The 22,761-nt window shown below is 49.3% G+C and overlaps 2 protein-coding genes across 7 annotated transcripts in view; one reads left to right on the top strand and one right to left on the bottom strand.

Annotated features, from left to right (window-relative positions):
* Positions 1-322: 322 nt before the first annotated feature.
* On the bottom strand, positions 323-18,440 carry LOC122376534. Of its 6 annotated transcripts, none has more exons than XM_043356433.1 (5): positions 18,394-18,440; positions 15,312-15,697; positions 9,776-9,908; positions 4,802-4,957; positions 323-474 (listed from the first exon to the last, which is right to left on the bottom strand). In XM_043356433.1, the coding sequence occupies exons 2-5, from the start codon at positions 15,334-15,336 to the stop codon at positions 468-470; spliced, it is 321 nt and encodes a 106-aa protein (XP_043212368.1). In that variant the 5' UTR covers positions 15,337-15,697; positions 18,394-18,440; the 3' UTR covers positions 323-467. The 6 variants fall into 6 exon arrangements, with proteins under 6 accessions (XP_043212368.1, XP_043212367.1, XP_043212369.1 ...); XM_043356432.1 differs by lacking the exon at positions 18,394-18,440 and adding an exon at positions 17,061-17,093 and having other exon boundaries at positions 15,312-15,402; XM_043356434.1 differs by lacking the exon at positions 18,394-18,440 and adding an exon at positions 16,982-17,037 and having other exon boundaries at positions 15,312-15,402.
* LOC122376533 (mitochondrial fission regulator 1-like) overlaps positions 13,332-22,761 on the top strand; it is a 21,964-nt gene continuing 12,534 nt past the window's right edge. The window contains exon 1 of the mRNA XM_043356428.1: positions 13,332-13,519. The gene's annotated coding sequence lies outside the window, so the exon portion shown is untranslated. The remainder of the gene's footprint in view (positions 13,520-22,761) is intronic.

Here is a 22,761-nt window from a genome sequence, read left to right as displayed (position 1 = left end):
AGCTGGGGAGACGGGACGAAACGGGGAGATGGTGGCGGACGACAAATGCGACAGGGGAAGGGAGATCTGTATCTGGCTGGACGAGTCTACAATTCAGGAAATGCTTGTGAGACATGTGACTTGCTTGCATGTTTCTCTCATTGACACACCAATGCACTTCTCCAACGTTCAGTCACTCCTTTGAATCACTGCATGCCTGCACATCGCTGACTTGGTGTCGAGCACCACTCCAACCACTGTCCCTATCTGACACTGATAAATACACTCTAAACGGATGAACTGCCCCGCCCGCTGTATCCCTCCTGCCGCCCATTTTGCTCACCTTCCACTGTGCTCATGAAGAGCAGCTTATTGCAGCGTTTGCCCCAGGTGGCCTTGACGTGTCGCGCTTTCTTCTCGTGGTTGGCCGGCTGGTCATCACCCAGCAGAGCACCCGCACACGTTTGGCCAGCTCCAGGGCGACCGTGTCACCGCCTGTGGACACAGAACAACGGGGTAGACGTAAATAAATAAACCAAACGAGCTTGTTGGTGATATACGCACAATAAAGGTAAGCAGTGGAGTCAATATTGGTGACAGAGACGGCAAAGGATGACATCGCGAACATGAAAAACGAAAACTTCAGAAAGCATTGCCAATACCTGAACCACAAACATGGCAATATTGTATATATTCTATTCGGGCAAAGCAAGGCCGGTGCAGCCTCATGGCAATATTGACTAGATGGCTATTGGGTACCTCACTATATACCTAGTAAGCACCATGTCCCCTGTAGACCGGTCGGCAGACGGCGCAATTCAGTTTATTAATAAGCGACGTCCAGAAGCACCAACTTAATCATGTCCTATGACGTCAAATGTCCACCGCTCCCCAAATCACCCTAATCAACTACCACCTGTATATCTACTGTTTTCACGTACCATAGCGTCCAACAGTGAAAACAAGTCCACCAAGCCCTGCGTGACGATATTGAGTACCGCGAGCTCCCTCACCTCAACGTTACACGTGCACTGTGCCCGTATAGACTAATGACGCAGTTATTTTTACTCGCACTGCGCTGCTATGTGCCGTAACCGTCGACTCGCTGCTGGCTAGTGCACAGACACCGTGCCCAGTGGTCGATAGGTGCTCCAGTTCGACCATACCAACGCTGGGGACGGTGTGTTAAAACGACACTCCAGCCTCAGCAGGAGCGCGCAAAAGCTTCATTACAGTCGTGAACTCCTTCTGCCCTACCCAAGAAGTCCTCAACTCAATTTCTCGTCCGTGATACTTTGATAACGCGTTGTGTACCGATCCCCAGAGTGGACTCGAGACTGTCTCGATGAGTGGACGCCATGAGCATTACCTCTATGGACATTCCCATCCCCGGCTCGCACCAACCCCTTCCCGAGGCGGAAGGCTGCGTAGTGACACCCCTCCCTGCCGGAAGGGTGTGGTTGGCTCGGGTCGACGTCAGCGTCGCGCTAACACCCCGAGTCACGCACCCCGGCACTCTCTTCGCCGAGCCCTCCCAAAGAACCACCCAGCGACGGCGTCTGGCATACGCCAGACACCTGCGAGGGTCCTCAGGAGGCTCAGCGCCATCGCTCGCTTCATTGGTCAGCTGTGGCGGCCGATAGAGCGGGGGAGGAAGCGATCAATCGAGCCGCAGCCAGAGGCTCTCCCCCGCCACTACCGCCATTGACGCCACAGGTGTTCCGTCCGTCCGTCCGTCCGTCCGTCCGTCCGTCCGTCCGTCCGCCCGTCCGTTCCGTCCGTCCGTCCGTCCGTCTGTCCGCCCATCCATCCGTCGTCCGTCCGCCCGTCCGTCCGTCCGCCCGCCCGCCCGCCCGCCCGCCCGTCCGTCCCGTCCGTCCGTCCGTCCGTCCGTCCGCTCCTGTCACCTCGCCTACACATCGACTGCTGTGACAATATGCTGCGGAGTGGGTGGGCCTTCTGTCACGAGCTGTCTACCATGAGGTGTCAGTGTCGGACAGCCCCGGCCCAGAGCTGGCGGAAAGTCAATAGCGCCAGTACATCCGACCCGGGCAGAGGAGGGAGGTAGAGGGCAACGGAGCAGCTCGATCCGTAGGATATGAGTCCAGCGAGACGGTATAATGAAAATGACTGGTACGGACTAGCCAGGGTAGACGGGACGGTTTATATGACAAAAATAGATGCAATGCAGCTGTGATGGAACTGTGCCATCGCAATTAGAATCCATATTGCATTTGCAAGTGGAATGCAATTACACGGGCTGTTTCCAACTCAGAAAAAACGACAACGACGATGAGCGAAGTAAGCCTACCACCACAGCCGTATACCTTTAAACGCTCAATATGTTTTAGCATAGACAACATAATTCATGTTATCTCGGGTTTTAGTAGTCTGACGTTCAATTAGTACGTATAAGTAACAATTATGTGTGCTAATATGGCATAAGCAATAAGCATGTCAGTTAATCATACCGCAGCCTAACGACCTTGATATGGTTACATTTTAGAAATGTGCCATGCATCGCACAACTTTACGATCAGACCTAATTGAAATGTGGGTGTGATTGAACCACACACCTGTCGACTGTCGCCTTATTGATCTATGTATTATACTGAAGCCAGTTTTAGGTCTACAAAGACGGCGGGGGCCAAACATAGAATACTAATGATGACGATTATGACATCGAGGCATAGAGTGTACCCAAATTGCGAATCTATTCCCGAAGTGCCAACCTCTCACTAAAGCCGGGACAGGCTGGCGTTGCAGATTTCAGCAGACAGCCAACTCAACATTGGATGACCTTCTGAAAGCTGCATTTAGTGAATGCTGCTATTCTCCACTTGTCTGATAAATAACATCACAACACAGTCCTCATGAGAGACCAGAACGTTCCACGATGAACGAATGCCAGCCTGCCCGTACGTAACGGCGCCGTTTTGTCAACAAAGATTCATACCGATCGGACCGATTGCTCTGACAAGCGACATTGACCACTACGTTATGACTAGCCATAATCGGCCCAATGCGCGTATTTGTCAACGAGTCTGTTTTCGACGAAACTGTTCAAAGTGTACATGCAGCCTGCCGGCCTTTGCACCTTTCTGGTGTAAATGGCAATATAACGCTGCAAGGTCCAATAAACTTGCAGTACTGAACTAATCCATGACAACAGATGACAATACAATGGGTCAATATCTGACCTTACCGTCAGCACATACCCTTGCTAGATAAATGGGTAGCGGTATTTTAGTAAAACTTGTGTGTAGTGAGGGTCAGTGGCGGCGGAACACCTTCAAATAGGGGGGGGGGGGGGGTCGACTGCCGGCTTTTGGTCCCATTCTTTCCATGCAACGCCAATAGGGCTAATGTTAAAATACCAAAATCAAAGGGGAGTACGGTGCCCCCCCCCCCCCCGTTCCGCCGCCTGGCGCCTATGGTGTGGGTGGAATATGTCGCCCACAAGATATCGGGGACACCAAGTGCAGTTGGCTGCAGGATGCTGCTGGAAAATGAATATCGACTCTGTGATAAATTGCACCAGAGCAATATGTGCAAACGCATCGATGCAGGATTACATGGCCTATAAATAAGCATGGAATTTGATGACTCATGGGTAATCGTCATCCATCAGCTTTTTCCTCGTAATGAAAGCGTTCAAAACGTGGTCGCTAGGGAGGAGACAGGGAACGTCGGTCGAGAACCAGGCTCGTACAATTAATGCACACCACCAGACCTAACTAACGTAGATATTCGCACAGCTCTCCTTCACCGAAGTTCTAATCTATATGCTAAATACTACACATTCGTCTGATTATTTCCTGGAAACAAAACGACTACGCCATTGAAGATTTAACTGTATCGCGGAATGAGCCATGTAGGCCTTCGACCGGGTCATTCACAATTCAGAGCGTCCGCCCTGCAGACTGCAGCTGGCGGGACGCCACCGAGCCGGACCCTTTGTTCTCGGTTCGAGACAGCTCAATATTGAAGGCCCACGCATTAGCACAGCACGCAACGCGCACACAGACATACAGACACGCTACAGAGAAAACTAACCGACGTGCCTAGCCGCCATGTGCCTATTGAAATAAAGTAATCAGGTTTATAGCAAAGCATTCATTCGCCTGAATAGCTTCAGTCACACTACTTAACTTCTGAAATATATTTTAAACAGTTTCACGTGCGTGAGAGCTTTCAATATCATGTGAGGTTGCTTCGCTGACTCTCATATTACAACATACGCCTTTGCTAAATAATGTACAGTTAATTAACTAGCGTGGCTTGTTATGTCTGTTGGTATAGTAACATAACACGTCCGCTGTACACTGTTACATGGTACCGTGCTCCAGAGTCTTCACTGGCTCAGTTTGAGTAAAGGACGTGTCAGCTCGGCAAAGCTTTATGCAATTTTGCTCGCCCGAAATTAACGAGAAGCATATGGGCCTGGAGAGATAACAAGCGGGTCGACGGGCTAACCACCCAATGAGTAAAAAAACCGCTCCTGGCAAACATAGGCTGAATAAATCCAGTTTTCTGGCCTTAGCACATCCAGCTCCAGTAATTCCGTCCCAGTACCCGTCAAATTTGCTAAGGGCCCGCTCCACCATCTACCCCAGCTCGATTCGGTCAGCCGCATCCCAGCCCAGCCTCGTCTCTCTAACCCTCCTCCCAGCCTTATCTAGTCCCGTCTTACTCAGTCAAAACCAGTCCACTCAGCAATTCTACCTTCAACCTAGCCCACTATAGTCCCTCCCCAGGCCACTCCACCCAGCCCCGCCTCTCTTCCTCCATTCCTCCACTCACTCTACCACGTCTGTCTTACCTGCGTGCGCCGGGTCGGAGGCCGAGTGTTCCACGGGCACCACATCCACATTGTGACCGGGTCAGCGACCCGGGCTGAGTGTGCAGCTGCAGAGGTCCGTCCAGCCGCGGGGCGAAACAGTGACACCGGTCAGGACCGAACCACTCCCGGGCGCGGCTGTGGAGAGGGGGCGCGGGGTTAGTCGGGGAGAGAGAGAGAGAGAAGAGAGAGAGAGAGAGAGAGAGAGAAGAGGAGAGAGAGAGAGAGAAGAGAGAGAGAGAGAGAGAAAGCGAGAGAGAGAGAGAAGGATGAGAGAGAGGAGAGAGGAGAGGGAGAGAGAGAGAGAGAGAGGGAGAGAGAGAGAGAGAGAGAGAGAGAGAGGAGAGGAGAGAGAGGAGAGAGAGAGAGAGAGAGAAAGACAGAGAGGCTTTGGCGGTGAACGGTACGTACGCTTTTTGACTCAGTGGGTTTTTGAGCACCCCAAAACGCTATTCTCCGCCCCTGGGCAATTTCCTTAGAATTATAACGCTGAATTATCAACGACCTGCTGGAAGCAGGTGGAGGAGTAGAGCCCTGGCGAGGGGTCACGCAAATGGATCATTCTATTATTCAGCAGCGTTTTCGTCCGGCTTGAATGATTAGGGTGTTTTACCTCAACCAGGTGTTAGAAGCGGTCGGCAGTGTCAGCCCTCACACCGAAATGAAACATAAATGTGACTTTATTAACCTCTAGTCTTGGAAATAATCATAAGACACCTGCGTCCCAAACAACATTATTGGATTCCTGGCCGAAGGAACTGTTCTCAAGTTACAGCCCGGTCGTTTCCAGGAAATAAGTGTCATGCAACATTCCAAACATGTCAGAGGTTTTGACGAATGAATAACGCGGTAATTTAATGAAATACCAGAACAGTCAGGCATTTTGTTGGAATGTTTCTTGCCACAGCTGCGCGCGCGGTCCTACCCCTGTCCCCAAATGTGGATGACCCGAAAGACCGTTTATCCCATCACGGCTGACCTGCAGGCACTCTACAGGCCTAGATCCTACGAGGGCTGACCCGTGCGGCCCCATGGAGAGTCTGGGCCTGTCCACGACAGTTCCCCGTCGGTGTGTGGACGCATCCAAAACGGGGGCTGCCTGCGCTGTAGGCTGTGCCGCAGTGCACCGGCCGCCGCGGCACAGCATATCCGCCAGGCGGCAGCGGCCGGCCCAAAACGGGGAGGGGGCGCCGTTATCAACTCGTTTGATTTGGCTATCAAAACTGGAAAATAAGGGACAGGAATACACCGGAGGGCTGTGGTGGCGTCCGGCGGTGACAGGGTGAACTGGATATTCCGGTAATAATGCTATCGTTCCAAACCTATCGCTAACTTTCACATATGTAGGTACAACTACTGCTATCAACTAAAACTGCGGACAAGAAACCATAAGGACCGGACCGCTGATTTTCTTGTACACCATGCCTAAGTTTCAGCTTTAAAGTCTTCATTCTCCGGCTCATCCCTGCATCTAAAAATGTTACAACGATTGAAGACAACCTCATTAGGTGAATGATGACTCAGTCTAAAGTGACAGCATTCCACCTTTTACCTTAGCTCATGCATGCATACAGTTAATCAGGCCACCTGTAACATGTTGCACCTCCCTTTATCACAAAGAAGAATCATGAATTGATGAGGGCTAGCGCATAATGGGACATATCAATTTCCCCTGACAATTCAATAATGCAGTCATGTAATCAAATAGCTTGATCGATTTGATTAGGGTGGGGACAAATTAGCACACTTCCGTAATGAATAGCTTTGACACACGTAAACTTATCGAAGTAACTGATCGTCTTTGCTTTATCATCACATCAAGATCTTGAATTGTGCCCCAAATACATTACCGAAAACATACCTACATTCCAAATGTCACAAATATGACGAACAAGGCACACGCCACACCGGCATGACTACTGGAATGATACAATAGTTAAAGACTGCCCGGTATTCTCCCATGAGTCCCATCACAATTATCACGCAAACAAACAACGTCATGCTCCACTCGCACAGGCAGGGTATATCTCTCCAAAATCGGCAGCAGACCGACCCGTGCGCATACCAGCAGGCTTGTCCTACCCACGCATCAGGGACCCAATCACCATTTGTGACTGACGGATGGTGGGGTACGTGAATGGAACCGACTGACAGCAGCTGGCGGGAAATATGACGTCATAAATGACGCTAACCCGACGCCAAATACCGACCCCGGGCAAACTGTTAAAATATCTCAACAAAAACTGTACTTACGCGCATACTGCATAGGTACGCCGCTAGGTACCTAAATGAAAAATTGCAACCAAGGTCACCACAAACCCACTCTGTCAATTGACTGACGTCTGTGAGTTACGTACATAACAGCCAACATAACAGCCTGATAATATCGTTCGATATTTGGAGTCTTGGCCTCGCTTCCGTTACAGCCTTCACAACAAACAAGCCGGCAGGAAGCTGTATTATACATAACACTTTCCCTTCACCGTATAGCGTGCGGGGAGCGTGCTGACATGTTATGTACTCTCCCCGTTCCCTCCCTTTCCCCCACCAACCCTGACAGGTCACGTCAGGGTCGCGTCAGAAAGTGCCCCTAATTCGGGTCAGGTGGCGGCGCCAATCTGTCGACGCTAGTAGAGCAATAAAGGAGCGCACTGAGTGCTGGCACACTACAGTGCGTGATGAGATGGCCGGGGAATCGTGGATTGGGTGGGCCGAGCGAGCGGCAGTGCCAGTCTGCGGTAATTAGATATGTGCCCTGTATGTACAGGCTGGTCTCATGCGTGGTAGTTTTTTTCTTTATTGACGTTTAAAACACCAAACTACAGGGCCTCGTCTAAGGAATTTTCACTGGGGGGGGCAGAGACTGAAGGACCCAAACCTAGGGTACCCCCAAATCCTGTTTTCTCAACGGATTTAGGCCACTTATTTTTCGTCACACCTGAGACCATGATTTTTTTAAACAAAAAACAAAAAAAGGCAATCCGAGCCATGCTCGTATAGGGGGGAGGGTCCAACGGACCCCCTCGGTTTTTCAAGAATAGCTCACGTAAAAGCGGCTGACCGCGACGAAACTTTCAGTACCCTCGCGTTAGTCAATTTTACACCTACTCTGAAAATGTCATGACCCTGACCGTAATGACCTTTGACCTGTGACCTACTTTTCGAGACCATATTTGACCGGAATCGCGATTTGGCGTATGTCGGCTCGCATTAGCCGCGCGTTTACAGTCTTTTCGTGGTTTCAAGCGTTCAAACATGGAATATGATATTGCTCCCATGCATTAGGGTGGGCGTCAAGGTCACCGGGAGGTCTGGTCAGGTCACCTTTGATGACTTCGGTTCACTTTTTCGAGTTTTACATGATTCTAGACCAGTTTTTGGAGCTGAATTCGAATTTAGCAACCATTTGAACATTTACGAAGTAGTTTTGGTGCCTTCGTAACATGTTTTGAAGCTGTCAGAGCCAGAGGCGGTTGCCACCTACTACGAATACCCGGCAAAACCCTTACTGGTTGACCTGACCTGACCTGACCCGACCTGGCCTAAATGCATGAAGACATTATCTATGATCATAACTAACATGATATTCGTGATCAGCACCCCGACAAAAAATAACAGCCACCCTTTACGACGTTGGAATAAGTCCCGCGAGTTTCCCGACTTTTGGGTCATTGACCTGACCTTTAAGGTCAACTGATGACTTACGACCTTAAAATGAGGTATCAACGGCTTCCTCTCGTGACGGGCAGCACGGTGGTTTTCTCCGCGAAGCTCTAGCTCGATCAGGGGCGAAACGGCAAGGGGCAAGGTCCAAGCCCCCCCCCCCTCCCTCCCTATACCTACGTTCGCGGCTGGAAAAACACCAATACGGGCGAGAGTTAAGATTAATGTGTTACCCCCTCACATTGCCCCACCAGACAGTGATAAGCATACTTATCCATGTTGGGCGTTTGATTGAGGGGGGGGGGGGCGCAAACACGAGTTGGGTCACTGGTCAGCTGCCAATTGACAATTTGCTACTTGAATCACAGTAGCAAAATCACAGAATCACAGTAGGTACTCAGCTCTATAGATCATAAAACTCTGGCTTTTCCCGTAGTCATGGAGTAGGTATGAACAGTTTTTGAACAAATAATGTTTCTCGTTAAATCCACGTAAGACTCCTAACAAAAACGTATTGCAGGGAAGGTAATTTTGTGAGAAGTTCACGTTTTGACTGGGGGGGGGGGGGCAAATGTTGGCCACTGGGGGGGCAATCCGCTCGACTGGGGAGGCAATTGCCCCCCCAGTTAACATGTTAGACGAGGCCCTGCCAAACTAGTGTGTCCAACGTCGGTGAGGCCGAAAGATACAGACATGAATGATCTTGTGGTCCTATCCCGGCATTGATCTCTAGCAACAACTTTCAGTCATGGCTATAAACGATCAGTAGTTTGCATTACGGAACCATTTGCTCGGGACAGCTAAGCTGTGGGCCGCAATGTTCTCAGTAGCATCTGCCGAACCAATCATCTCTGAGGACCCCGTGATCCCCGAGATTCGGTCGGCCGGAGCCGGGACCGGTCGGCAGCGGTCACCAGGTCAGTCGGCCATATTTTCTCCCGGCACACCTGCTGCTCTAACTATGGGGTCATCTGGGAAGTGTTACCCGGTCAGCACCTCGGCGTATAAACCGCCGACCGGTCCGTCCACTAGCGGCTGCGACACCCCACCGCGGCCAAATATATCTCGTTCGACACTTCACATTAAATGTCACGGAACCGGACCCATCACCGCCTCTGCATCTGCAGCGGTGCCAGTCCGGAAGTCCATAAATCAATCCCGCTGTCTGCAGCCCATGCTGAGTCTCCATGCTCAGATTGGCCCAAATGTGCCGGTATTTCAGCGTGAGGGGTAGGCTCCTGGGGCAGGGTAGGCCGTTTCGGGTTTTGTTTAGGTTGGGGTTTCGGTACTCACCCGCCCAGAAGTCGGTCGTAGAAGCCGCCCTGCGGGCTGTACTGTGCCAGTGTCAGCACCATGTAGGCGAAGCTGAACCCGAACGTGATGCCCACGCAGAGCGTCATCACCAGTGTCTTGTTGACGAGCCACACTGGAACGCGGAGGTCACACAGGTCACTGCCAGTCACAGGTCACACGGTTAAATCACCTGTGGATCTGTGAAGCAGCACACGCAACACCAAGACCGCAACACAAACTAATACGACAAATTAAATTAATATCGAAACACGTGCTATTCCTTACACGTGTGTCCACCAGCGCATATGAGCTGAAACTGTAAGAGCTCCTAAGCTCAAACATATCTTCGCCATCATGTTTCCACTACCGGGGAAGCGCCACAGCCCTAGTGAGCCCGCAGAGCACGCCCACCGCAGCTCCGTTTGGAAAGTCACCCGATCCCCTCTGACCAGCCCGGCACGAGTGGGGAGGGGTGACGCTGTCACTCACGCGTAAACCGATCCACCCGCTCCCCCTGTGAGCCGGCCGGATATCGGGTTTCCAGTCGACCACTCCAATAATTGCGCCGACCAAAGCCAGACGTAATGCCACTTACGCAAACAGCACTGGGAAGGGCAACAGGTGATTGATGAGACTGAATAAAATGCCGACACCGACACGGGCTGTCATTGTACGCGTGCAACAACGCAGAATACAATGCTAGCCACACTGCAATAGCAATGCATGCTGCCGCATCGTAAACTATTATTCATTTCTGAACATTGAGAAAGCAAAAAAAAAAATCAACCTGATCTTAAACCGAAAACTGAACAAATCTAGCAAATACTGAATAACAAAGTTTTTCCGGATTCAGGACACCCAAGATATAAACTTTGATTCAGGGAGCCAATGATATGTTAAAAATGTTTTATATATGTATTATATAGGTACCGCATGCATGTTTCAAAAAGAAACAAGTAAGAAATGTCTACCGCAAGTTCCCACTGTTTCTATGTCACCACCACATGGAAGTTGGAACCATATAGCCTTGCTACAGCTAAAACGTCCGTCGACAGCTAAAACGTCCATGCTGCATATCCACCCCCGTTTACCACCTTTATGATAGGTTTACAATGATGGTTTCAAGAAACGAAAGCCCAGCACAGAAAAGACCTAGGTAGCTTGAAAAACGTCAATGCTCGTTCTAATGAAACGTCTCTTGACCAAGCAAATATGAGCATCTACTTCGAAAACTCATTAAGTGCGAGATAAATCACGGAAATATTCCCTAGCTTAGTGTGGTCTTATATCGCCATTCACGATAAGCTTCGATAAGAAGTGGACGGCATTTGAATTCATACGACTTACAGCGAGGATAAGAACAGCACTCAAGAGTCAAGACAGCCATAGACGGCGGAGCGTGGAGGGCACCGGGGCACCGTGCCCCCCTTTGATTTTGGCATTTTAACATTAGCCCTATGGGCGTTGCATGGAAAGAATGGGACCAAAAGTCCCCTTAATTGAAGGTGTTCCGCCGCTACCGAAGACAGCTGGTTTCACCCTTTTCACAAATTAATGAGACACTGCAGGATTCTACACTAACCTTTGTGGAGACACGCAGGGGACGTGTACCTCTCCCAAAGCTGTTGTATAGCCACTGTGAGCGACATGGCTCAACAATCCGTGCAGCAGCACGGCTACCACCTTACCCACCTCACCACACAAACACAGCACACAACTGACGGCAGCGCGGTTCGACCACTGCGCCCTCGTGGGCTGTCAACCCGTAGGACGCGATCTACGCGCCACTTTTCAGCAGAGCTCCGCCCCGTCTGGCCGTATCAGCGTTGCGCTCTATCTGCAACACCCGTCCTCCCGGACGACCGAATACCACCGGAGACGGATGGCGACCGTGGCTGACCGCCCCCCCCCCCCCCTCACCCACCCCCACCCCTCACCGGCTGCCGACCCGGTGGCCCACCGGCCCTTGGGGTCGGCACGGAACACGCCCAGCCTGTGGCAATGGACTGGTAGCGGATGGTCTGTGGCAAATGGTGCCATGACGCTCCTGACAATCGCTGGGTCCAGTTTCTACGTGGCCTTGATGAGTAACATGCTAATGCTAGGAAGAAAAAGAAAAATAACAAGAGAATCGGAGCTAAACATTGACTCTTGAGTCGTGATCAATAAGTGAGAGTAAAGTGTCAACACATCTACTCTCCCGAAACATTGGTCACATAAGACGGAGGGGATCAGGCCAAATCGAGCCCTCAAGGGTTTCGATAGGTTTGTCCACCGTCCAGGCATGAAGGGTAAAGGTTACAAGCACATCTATGAATGACATCCAGACGAACACTTGTCTGACTTGTAAGGACACATCCGTTCAGCGGTAGTGAATACGTACTGATGTCTTCAAGAGCAGGTGTCGGGCGACGTGAGACGAGCGGCGGTGTGGGATAGGGCCGACCTCGCCCTACTGAGATGTCACACCAGCACTGAAGGCGGCAGCGATATCACGCATTTCCGTCAGCACCAGCACCAATCGCCAGCACCGACTGTGGCGTTCCGTAGGACTCAAAGAGACAACCGCCAGGCGCTGACGGAGTCAGTCACCGGAGTTTCCAGAGTTTGTCACCAAGGAATCAATCATCAAGCGCTTCCGAAATCAATCACCAGACGCTCCCAGTCAATCACACTAGGTGCTGCGAGAGCAAGTCACGCCAAACGCTCCCAGAGTCAATCGCAGCGAGCTCTCTCTTCTGAATTCATCCAGTCGTCCACGAACATCACCAGTCCACCCCGGCCGTCACTTTCCGTAACGTCACGTCACTGGATGTCACGCCGGCGGCGTCACGCTCGCTGTGACGGGCCGAGTGACGCCGTGCGCGGCTGGGAGTGTGCCGGGTGTCGCGCCGCCGCCGCGGTGGGACACCCAGGCCCGATTAGATTGCGCCGGCTGCGATGGCCGCTATCGGGCCCGCTGCACCCACAGGCGCGGCCAGCCAGGCCCGGTACCCTACTGGCCGCCCCAGGCTGTCGCCACCGTGCTGTGTGGCTTTCGGTGATTAAGTTTTAATGATTCTTAAGGTTATTAGCCATGTGTTGGCACTGGAAGTTACTGTCTGGTACTGTGACTGTGCGAAATTTTACTGACTGAAGACATGCATCACATCGTGCACGGAAATTTGCAATATCTTATCAAGGCTGTGGCGACTGGTAAATAAGACATACCCACGGAAAGGCTGTGTTTTGGCAAAATCGGTTTACCACCATACAGTAATTGTACCGTAACCGCAACCTGCCTGACTGAGACTCCGAAGTCCGAACTGCGTCTGGTTAACCTCCAGTCAGTCACTTGTTGTCATGTATCTGTTGAAGCACCACACACTCAACTTGTTCGCCGTACGAAATCAATCGAGGCGATAGCACGACAACGATTGATCTCATTCACTGACCGGACGATTGCTTGGTTTCCTGTGATCTCACGCATTCCTGTAGATCACGGTGATAAGATACACCAATCTATTTCGAGTGCGCCGATAAGCGCCGCGGTCCGACCTCCCGCGCCAGGCACCTCAGGGTTGGAACAGCTAGTCTTGGCTGCGAACCCAAGCGAAGGCATGTGAAGGCCCGGTCTGAGCCAATGCTGGACCAGCGGCAACGACGTGCCTTGGTGCGTCGAACTGTGAAGCCGAAATTTAAACCTGTCACCGGAGTCTGAAACGGGTCTCTTGACAAAGGTTCGCGTCCATCACCATTCACCAGGTGAGAGGATGGGACTATAGGCGAGGGACCACCCTGAATTCAGTGGTGTCCTTTTTGCCTGTCGAATCATGGACAATTTTTCAGGTAACATGTACAAAACGCCTGCCTGAGGCCTCTTGCACTTTCCCAGTCTCCGGAGAAGTGGCATAACCCGTATATTGGCGTGCGTCGGTACCTTTACTGAGGCGCTATAAACAGACACACCTACGCAAACAGGGTGTGGTCGGGTCGTGACCTATACAGTTTACGTGATCTACAAGAGCAGTCGTCTCCTGTCCGTCCTGCCCTGCCATGCCTGCCCATGCTGCCCACTGAGAAAGGCTAAGTCGCACAATTGGCTCGATTAAACAGAGTTGACAAGATGAACAGATAAAACCATCATTAACAATCAGTTGTAATTAATAAGCAATTTCAGAAGCATCAATTATGACTGGAAAATTAGCGACAACTGTCAAAATTAATAATTATTAGTGAAAGCATGGTCAATGGTCATACGAGCAGAACTTGGAAGATTAAACCAGCGTCAGTAAACGAGAGCTATAACGTTTAAACCAAACTATGTTTTTCAAATGTCACATTTAGCACAAGTAGCAAAATTTATCGCTCATTTGAGCGTATGTAATAGTCTCTGGACGGATACAGCTCTGCACAGACTACAGAGTACCTACCCTGCACAGCACCATGAAAGCTAACTATATAAATATCAAGTTCATTTAATTGGTCATTAACCTGTCGCACATGAAAATTGAAACAGTCCGAGGTTAAACGGTAGATCGTTGCAAGATAATCAGATACCGTTGTGAACCAAGCTCCACGGCGTGTGCAGTGCGAACTGTTAGCTGTTTGTGCGGACATATATTCGTGCGGATAGACACTGCTCAAGTGAGCTGCAAGGTTACCATTGCTAACAGCACGGCGTTCATAGTAAACGGGAGACCGCTCACCATCCACGAAATATTGCTGTCCATTACTGACGACTGAGGAGAGACAGCTGACCAATGACCAGCTGATGATTCGCACTATCAGCAATGACATTGAAAACTAACCGTCCACTAGAGGTTATTGACGGTCTATCCGATACAACTGTCAAATATCCAGTGACCAATATAAGCCGACTGTCCGCTGGACACTATTGTCTGTTCACGGGAGACAGCTAGCAGACAGTCTGAGGGAAATATCTGACGCCCTAGTGTCTCCAGGACTCGGGAGACAGCTTTCCATCCACGGTAGACATTATACAGCGGGCCGGAGACAGCCAGCAGATAACTAGTCTGCGAAAGACATCTGACTGTCAACTACGGGAGTCGAGAGACAGCTGACCGTCCACCAGCCAGTCCACCGGCTGGCCGTCCACTCAGACCGCCGCACAGCTGACCGTCGCCACCACCGTCCACCGCGGAGCCGACGGGGACTCCAGTGGATCAATGTCGATCCGACCTCCGCTGCCCGGATTGATCCTGCTCTCGAGACTCCCCTCCCCTCACCTCCACTTCCCTCCCCTCCCCTGCTCCGCAGTCCCCGCACGTGCGCCGCGGTGCGCCGTGCGGTGGCGAAATGGTCGATGAGATGAAAGATGCCGGGGTTTTATGTCCTTCAATTGGAGTCTTGAATTGAGTGTAGGTGCGCCTGCTTGGGGGATACATCACGCCTTTGAATGCGACAGAGCGGGAGTCGATGCGCTTTGGAGTGCTGCAGGGTGAGTTGAAGTCTGTTGGTTACGCTGCATTGAGTTGTCTGTCAGCGAGTAAAGCCGCGGTGAACACCCGATCGACTCTCGGTCGGAGATACTCACCGAAAGGAAGGCCGGGTACGCCCATAGTCCGAGAAGCCGATCAGGTGAGGACGGCGACTCACAGTGGCGTCAGACCGCTCCCGTCAGCACACTGTGGACGAGACACACCGGGTCAGGTCAGGTCAGGGTCACAGTGGTGTCAGACCGCTCCTCTCAGCACACTGTGGACGAGACACACCGGGTCAGGTCAGGTCAGGTCAGGGTCACAGTGGTGTCAGACCGCTCCTCTCAGCACACTGTGGACGAGACACACCGGGTCAGGTCAGGTCAGGTCAGGGTCACAGTGGTGTCAGACCGCTCCTCTCAGCACACTGTGGACGAGACACACCGGGTCAGGTCAGGTCAGGTCAGGGTCACAGTGGTGTCAGACCGCTCCTCTCAGCACACTGTGGACGAGACACACCGGGTCAGGTCAGATCTGCAGAGCACGGGGAGGGGGACTGAACTTTCCTAACCTTGGAATAACTAATGCGATGCGATAGTACAGAAAGGCGTTCACTGGTGTTACGGATACACGTCTGCGTGTATAACTGAAGGATACAAGGGCGAAACATGTCAAACATTCGACCTTGCCTTATCGGGTCCACCGAAAACAAACGCACGCAAACATTTCACAAGGACCTCGACCTAGCGAGGACAAAGGATACAGATAAGGCACGGCCGACAGACGGATAGGCATAGTTGACACATCACGTCAGCATACGGTTCTGTCGAAATAAATGCATATCGTGCCCGATACCGCTCGCCAATATAGCCTATAATGGCCCACTGTGCGCCATGCAGCATGGCCAATACACACGCTACCGCCTGGGCGCGTGTCACGTATAGATTGCGTGTCGCTGCTGAAAACCACATCACACCTTTTAGTCCAGTGAGTGATGGAGGACGGATCTGGCTCTATGCGTCCACCCCACCCGCCCGTGTCTTTCAGCGCCTACCGCGGCGGCCTTACGCCGTCGTCTGTAATAACTGAGACGGGCGCCTTGCTGCGCTAATGGCCGCCGCCTCCCGACCGGTATCGATCCGGTCATTAGCCGGCCTCTATTGGGTCCGGACGTGGCCGATCGGCCCCAGCAGCGTCTTGGAACGGCCGGCCGCCGCTTCTTTCGGATCGGTGAATGGCTGCGGGGGGGGGGGGACGGGGGGGGGCTGGGAAGCGGGGGCACCAGGCAGCGCCGTCCGATGGGGCTAGGCGATCGTTCGAACATCCACTGCGGCTGTATCAGTCGCGAAGTGGCCGACTGAATGCCCACAAGTTCGGACCGACCCGCACAAGACAACTGCACCCAGTCAAATAAAATCAAAATAGTAAAAACCTATTCCTACAAGTACTGAATGAAACATTCAAAATTCAAAGTCACCGATGTAGGCATTCGGCATGCCAATGCCAATGCATCAATCCTTCGAGGATAGCTCGAAGCTCGCGTTGCATTCGTTTTCTTTTCTTATTGAGGTCAAGTTAAGCTTGAAAAGCAGGTAGGTAATAGGTTGGTTTGGTAAGGTGCTGAATTTTCCTTACGTAAGATCAATTAGACGAATTGAGACCCATGCTGATGCGAACAACTCTTTCTCAAACTCCTCTTCTGTCTCGACTCTGGTTCTTTTTGCAGTCATTTCGCTATGAATTTTGTTGGGAACGATGCAGTCATGTCAATATGTTACATACTTACCATTTTATTAGCACATCCAGCCTAAGTTCAAAAGAACCATCATAAATGCCCATCGACTGACGACTGCCAAAGTTCTTACCTCTTCCTTCTTCGAGAACTTCAATTCGTAATTTGCAATTTTGTTTTGTTTACAGTCGGTTCGTGTTCGGAGAAACATCGCCAATTTTGCCTCTAAAAGCAACATTTTTGAAATAAAGTTTTAGAACTTTATTGCAAACATTATTCATTTTTCGTTTAAAAAATTAGTTCATTTGCTCTGAATATAACTTCCGATTTCGGGAAAATAATTTTAATAGATTTACATAATAAATATATTTCAAAAATAAAAGCCCTGTGAAGATATGGAAGTGCTCCTTCCATATGAAGTTTTTTTTCCACGCATTTTATAAACGGAAAAGGAATTTTGACTTGCATGCTGCATTCACATTCACTGCTTGATGGCATCCGATGGTTGTCGCAGCTCGTAGCTGGGGGGGGGGAGGGGGCTGGGGCATGTGCTCTACAATAGGAATTCGATTTTTATATCACGCTCAAGGCAGCACGTGAAAAGAAGTGGACACCCAGCGGCCAACAACCGATTCCCTTCCCATTTTTAGTGGAAGACCCATGCCACCACTTCGTTTGTTTTTGTGTTGCTGGATCATTTGATCTGAACCTGTTAAGGTCATTTCAAGGCCATAAGATGAAATCGACCAGCGGCTGCCCGGCTGGAGCGCAGCACTAGCTGGGCCCATCCCGTTGGCCGGGGAGTGTCCCAGTTGGACGGACTACTCGGTCACTCAAACGGTCACTACTGGGAGAGGCGTGCCGCTGCTACCGGGGCCATGGTCCGGTCCCCCTCAGGTTGTCGCCTTGTTGGGCTAAGAAGACCGTCCACCTGGACAAGGTAGCGTGCTCAAGGATGAGGATGGGAATAAGATGAGTCGATGAAGATTGGGATAGAGATGTCCTAATGATATAAAGAGCCTAAAATAGCTAGAGGACAGACTTGAGACAGATGCAAAAAGGACTAGACACAACACCAAGACTAAGGGACTAACGCATGCCTAGGCTTTACCTAAACCGTACCTAGAGGCGGTTACGAAACAAGCAGTCCTTTTCAGGTTCGGGCCGAGCCGAGTAGGTAAAAATAATGAAATTTGTAGGAAGCAGCTGGCGCACCGAACGAAGCATGGTATAGGTGTAAATGATTTAGACATTAATTTACACATAAAGGCATTATCTTGTCAACATTACGTCCCAAACGTTTAGGAAAATGACAACAATTTCAATTAACATGACGCATGGCACCTGACCTGACGGTATGCCGCAATGTATCCCAATTACCTCAATTTCCATGTCCCATCGATTTATAAATCGTACCTCACACGTGCTGGCAATACACCCTAACCCTCGCTCAGCATAGCTCTCACCTCCATGCGCGATCCTCTTCTGGACCGCCGGGCGTCTCGACGCACCACTGACCGGTCCGTTTGATCGTCGGCGTCGGCGTGCTCGTCGTCTGCGACGCACGCGCAGATACCGACGACGCCTAACCGATGGCAGCACGCGGCCGCTGGAGCGGAGAGACCGACACGGCTCGGCTTCGTCGGCGCTGGCAGAAACACTGAACATTTCCGCGCTGGAGGCGCCGGAAACAGAAAAAATAGCGGAGACGGTTAGATGATATCGGGACTCGGGAGCGGAAGGCGGCGCCTGCCACCGATCGTAACCGATCATTCGTTTGTCGCTGCTCATAACGCAAGAAAAGTATAGCTGCAACAAAATTAGTGAATTTTGAATATGCAAAGCTATAACTCGTTACTCGTCTACACGTCTTACAGATGCGTATCCGTCCTAGCTCCTGGGTATAGGTAGGTACGCCTGGGTACGCCATACAGCTGAAAGTGGTGGATCCCTATCATTCATTTTGTGTTGTGCCGTTAAAACGTTCAGTTTTCTGCGAAGAGCACATTTTCTCATTTTTCGTATCCATGACATTGCGATAAGGGCTCAAGCTGAGACGAGACCGCATTGCAGTCATACGGACACGGCCCTGCTCTGCGGCCTGCGCCGTTGCAGAGTCCGTGAGCCCCCCTCCCCTCTTCCGGCCCCACCCTGGGAGGGGAAGCTGTCTGTCGTCGCCAGACTTCCGCTCAGCGCGTGTCAGGGCCGCAGCACCGTGCAAATTATCAAGCATCAGCCCACAAGCTTTTCCGTTCCTCCTATCTGCGGGGTGGGAAGGCGAATGGAATCCGAGCCCCGGTGGTAAGAAGTCACAATTTATGGATTCTTGATATTGCGTTGTAAAGATTGTTCAAACACCAGCTTTATTTATTTGTAATGGATAGCTTTCGGAAGACATTTGATGGATGACTTCCGAAAGCTACCATTACAAATAAATAAAGCTGCAGTGTTTGAACAATCTTTACAACGCAATATCACTGTCCCAGTTGAATAACTTCAACATAACATAACACATCGGATTCTTGATAAAAACATAACGGGCAATAACGGAGTTCAACTTTCCTAAACAAAGCATGCCATTCGACGTGACTGAGAACAAGGCAATTCATACAGTTCGACCGTCGACGACAATTTTCGGTGGCCTTATTTTGAAAAGAAAAGAACATTTCTACCCTAGGGCTTCTAGATTTGGGATTGACCACAGAGGTCACCGATTAATCAGTTGATATGAGATGACAGTGGTTTCCGCATGCGATAGGATGAGCGATAAACGATAAACGATGATTATCGCTGTTAAGTAACTCGGTTATCGTTATCGTTTATCGCTAAATTTTCAGAATTATCGCTCATCCACTTATCGCAAGTTACAGAAATGATGAACGATAAACGATAAAATGTAAAACGGGATGACGTAAAAATGGAAGACGATCGACAGTGTATGCCGCGCGACAGTATGTGTGCGCAACCTGTTGCCATCTGCTAAGAGTATAAATCTGCAAATAAACTTTAAAGGGACCCTCCCACCTTCAAAAAAGTTAATGAATTGGCATAAAAGTGATGTAGCGTGAATCACAAAGAGCGAAAATGAACATCTACCAAATTTTACCGGAAAATATTCACCCGTTTTCGAGATATAAGACTTTTATTTTTGTTTACTTTTTGGGAAATCCGCTGTTTCTATGACGTCACATAAAGGTTTTCTTTACGTCGGCATTTGGAAGCAATAGTTTGGTATCAAAGTGCGACAAATATTGCGCGAATGATGCGTTTATCTTATCAAGGTCAATATATGATGGCCAATAAAGGGTTCCAGGACAATTCTTATGGCATTTCTTCGTATCGCAATTCTTCGTCTGCAAATCTTCGTCAGGGCATTTATTCGTACCTATCGCATTACTTTGTCTCGCACCAGGGTATATGAAAATCGGCTCGCATTTCTTCTTCAACGCAAATATATGCAAGAGTAAGCATTGAGGGACAAATAAATGCACCGACGAAGATTTGTAGACGAAGAAATGCGGACGAAAAATTGTGCTACGAAGAAATGTCATGCGAGGATTCGTTCGGGTACCATGACATTTATGTGATTTCAAAGTCAAGGTTCACAGCTGATCTGCTAAATCAAGCCAAGAATCCAAACTATCAAAAAACTATAAATATTTGTTTGTCTGTCACAGAGGTCTCAAGCAATATAAGGTTGACATATGTTGAATCAAAAATCTACTGCCACAACTCACATCTCCTGCCTTAGTTTATCATTGTTGTTTTAACTTGCTTTCAAGAGAAACAGAAGCCAGTATCTGATATCACTTCAGATGATTGTTTCAAGATCTGAGTTCAAATGGAAATAAAAGCAAGATCAAGATGAAACAGGGATTATTGCTGTTAAAGTAGTTTGGCCATGATACAACAAGCACATAAATCATTAGCCAAATCAAATACTGGTTGGTTTGTCAAGATGTTTGTTGTCTGTCGTCTGTCGAGCTGCTATGAACACTGAACGCTCTCACTCTTACTTTAAAGAGAGTAGTTTAAGTTGAATGGTAGTGAGCTGTAATTAGACAAAGCAGCTATTCAGTGCTCACATCAAGCCAGGCTAGGAAATGGCATCAACTGTGGTGGGAGGAAGCAGGTTCGGCAGCCCTATGTTGTAAACTTTTGTTATGTCTTGTGTTTGATCAACTGATGTTTTCTGTTCTGTTTTGTGCAGTGATAGTAGCAGGTAACTGCATGCTTGTCAAATTATGTGAATAAACGAATTCATAACATTGCATTTTTCTCTCCATGCATGGAACAAGTAAGATGTTGTAGAAAATGTAATAGAGGGCTGCATTGCTGATTTTGCACTTTATCAGAGCTTTATTTAGAATTGCTTTCCTGAAAGCTACACACAGGCCACAGTGCTGAAATTCACAATGTCATAGCTTTTGGCATAAAAAAGAAAAGACTTACCTAGGTAAAATTGGCTGAAAGTATGGCAGAGCAGGTCTTGATACGTATGCCCATCCGTGTGCTTGCCGAAGCCGAACTGACTGCAACTTGACTCTGATCCACCATGGTGGCTGGCATATCCTGAACTTTCACCACTCTAAACAAGACAACTTTCAGCCCTCAGCATTGTATTAAAACACTGTACAAAACACTCAAAATTTGTTTCAGTGCCATCCACGGACAACATCAGTCGCCATTCACCAGGCCAGTAAAAACAGAATAGATAATAGCTTCAAACCCATGTAGTCAGAGTTACTAGGTCTGCACCTCAAAACAAAATCCAGGTGACATTCACCACGCCAGTAAAAAACAGGTACTTAGGTAACGTAACAGCTTCAAATCTGGTAACATGTTGGTCGGACTTTACACTACCATATTTACATGGAATAATATGATACCAAACAATAGTGCAACCATTCTGGACAACAATAGTGTATGATAAAATTAATTTAGAATACTCTGGCAGCATGATTTACCAGCACAGGCAGGTGTTACCTACCAGCCTTCTCAATGCTCGTAAAACCAACATTGTAGTTTTGATTTTACCTTACATGATAACACACTTGGCTGCAATGGCACATTTAATTTAATACTGTGAAAAGACCAGTTATAACCACTTCACAAGCACAATTGCACCTCATGCCGACATCCTTTTCCAAAGACAGTCAGCAGCGTCTTTCATCAAAACTGGAAGATAAATCCCCTTTCAACTGTTAACATCAAAAATATTTCTTCATGGTGTGACTGTGATCTCCATATGGAAACCTTACAGGAAAAGAATTAATGTCAATTGTCAGCTCTTCAAATTTCTTTGGACTTTAACTTGCAGTACCATATCCAGTTTGCTTTGATATTTTGTTTTTTATTCCATGTTGAAGTTGAACACCAAGCTCCAGATATAGCAGGCAGCTTGATCATCTTCGGCCTTGGTATAATATCAGTCCAAGTTCCAGTGGTGGGTATCTTCTAATATTCAAATTAAAATGAAAAGCAATAGGCTTTCTCAGCGCCGACGACGGATTTCACGTTGATAAAAAAGGGAGCTCAAGGTCAGCAAAACTCGGGTTCAAGGAATGGCGGGCGTTGAAATGACTGCTGACGTCATCAAAAAACCGCTAATGGTTAAGAGATAGGGACTAAGCTGGTCCCACCCTGCAAGTAAAGGGAAGAAATTTCTTGAACACCATAAAGCTGCGGGGGTTGCGACCAGGATAAATGGTGGTTTCTGAGCCTGGCCGCAAACTTGGCTATCTCAACTCAAAACTAATGTTAAGGTGGGATGGTCCCTTTAAGTACACTTATTTAAGCTGTACTTCTTATCGCTTTTGTTATTGCTGTTAAAA

This window comes from Amphibalanus amphitrite, unplaced genomic scaffold (assembly GCF_019059575.1).
Source record: "Amphibalanus amphitrite isolate SeventyFive unplaced genomic scaffold, NRLGWU_Aamphi_draft 002189F_arrow, whole genome shotgun sequence".
NCBI lineage: Eukaryota > Metazoa > Arthropoda > Thecostraca > Balanomorpha > Balanidae > Amphibalanus > Amphibalanus amphitrite.
This window is presented reverse-complemented; position numbering and strand designations above follow the sequence as displayed.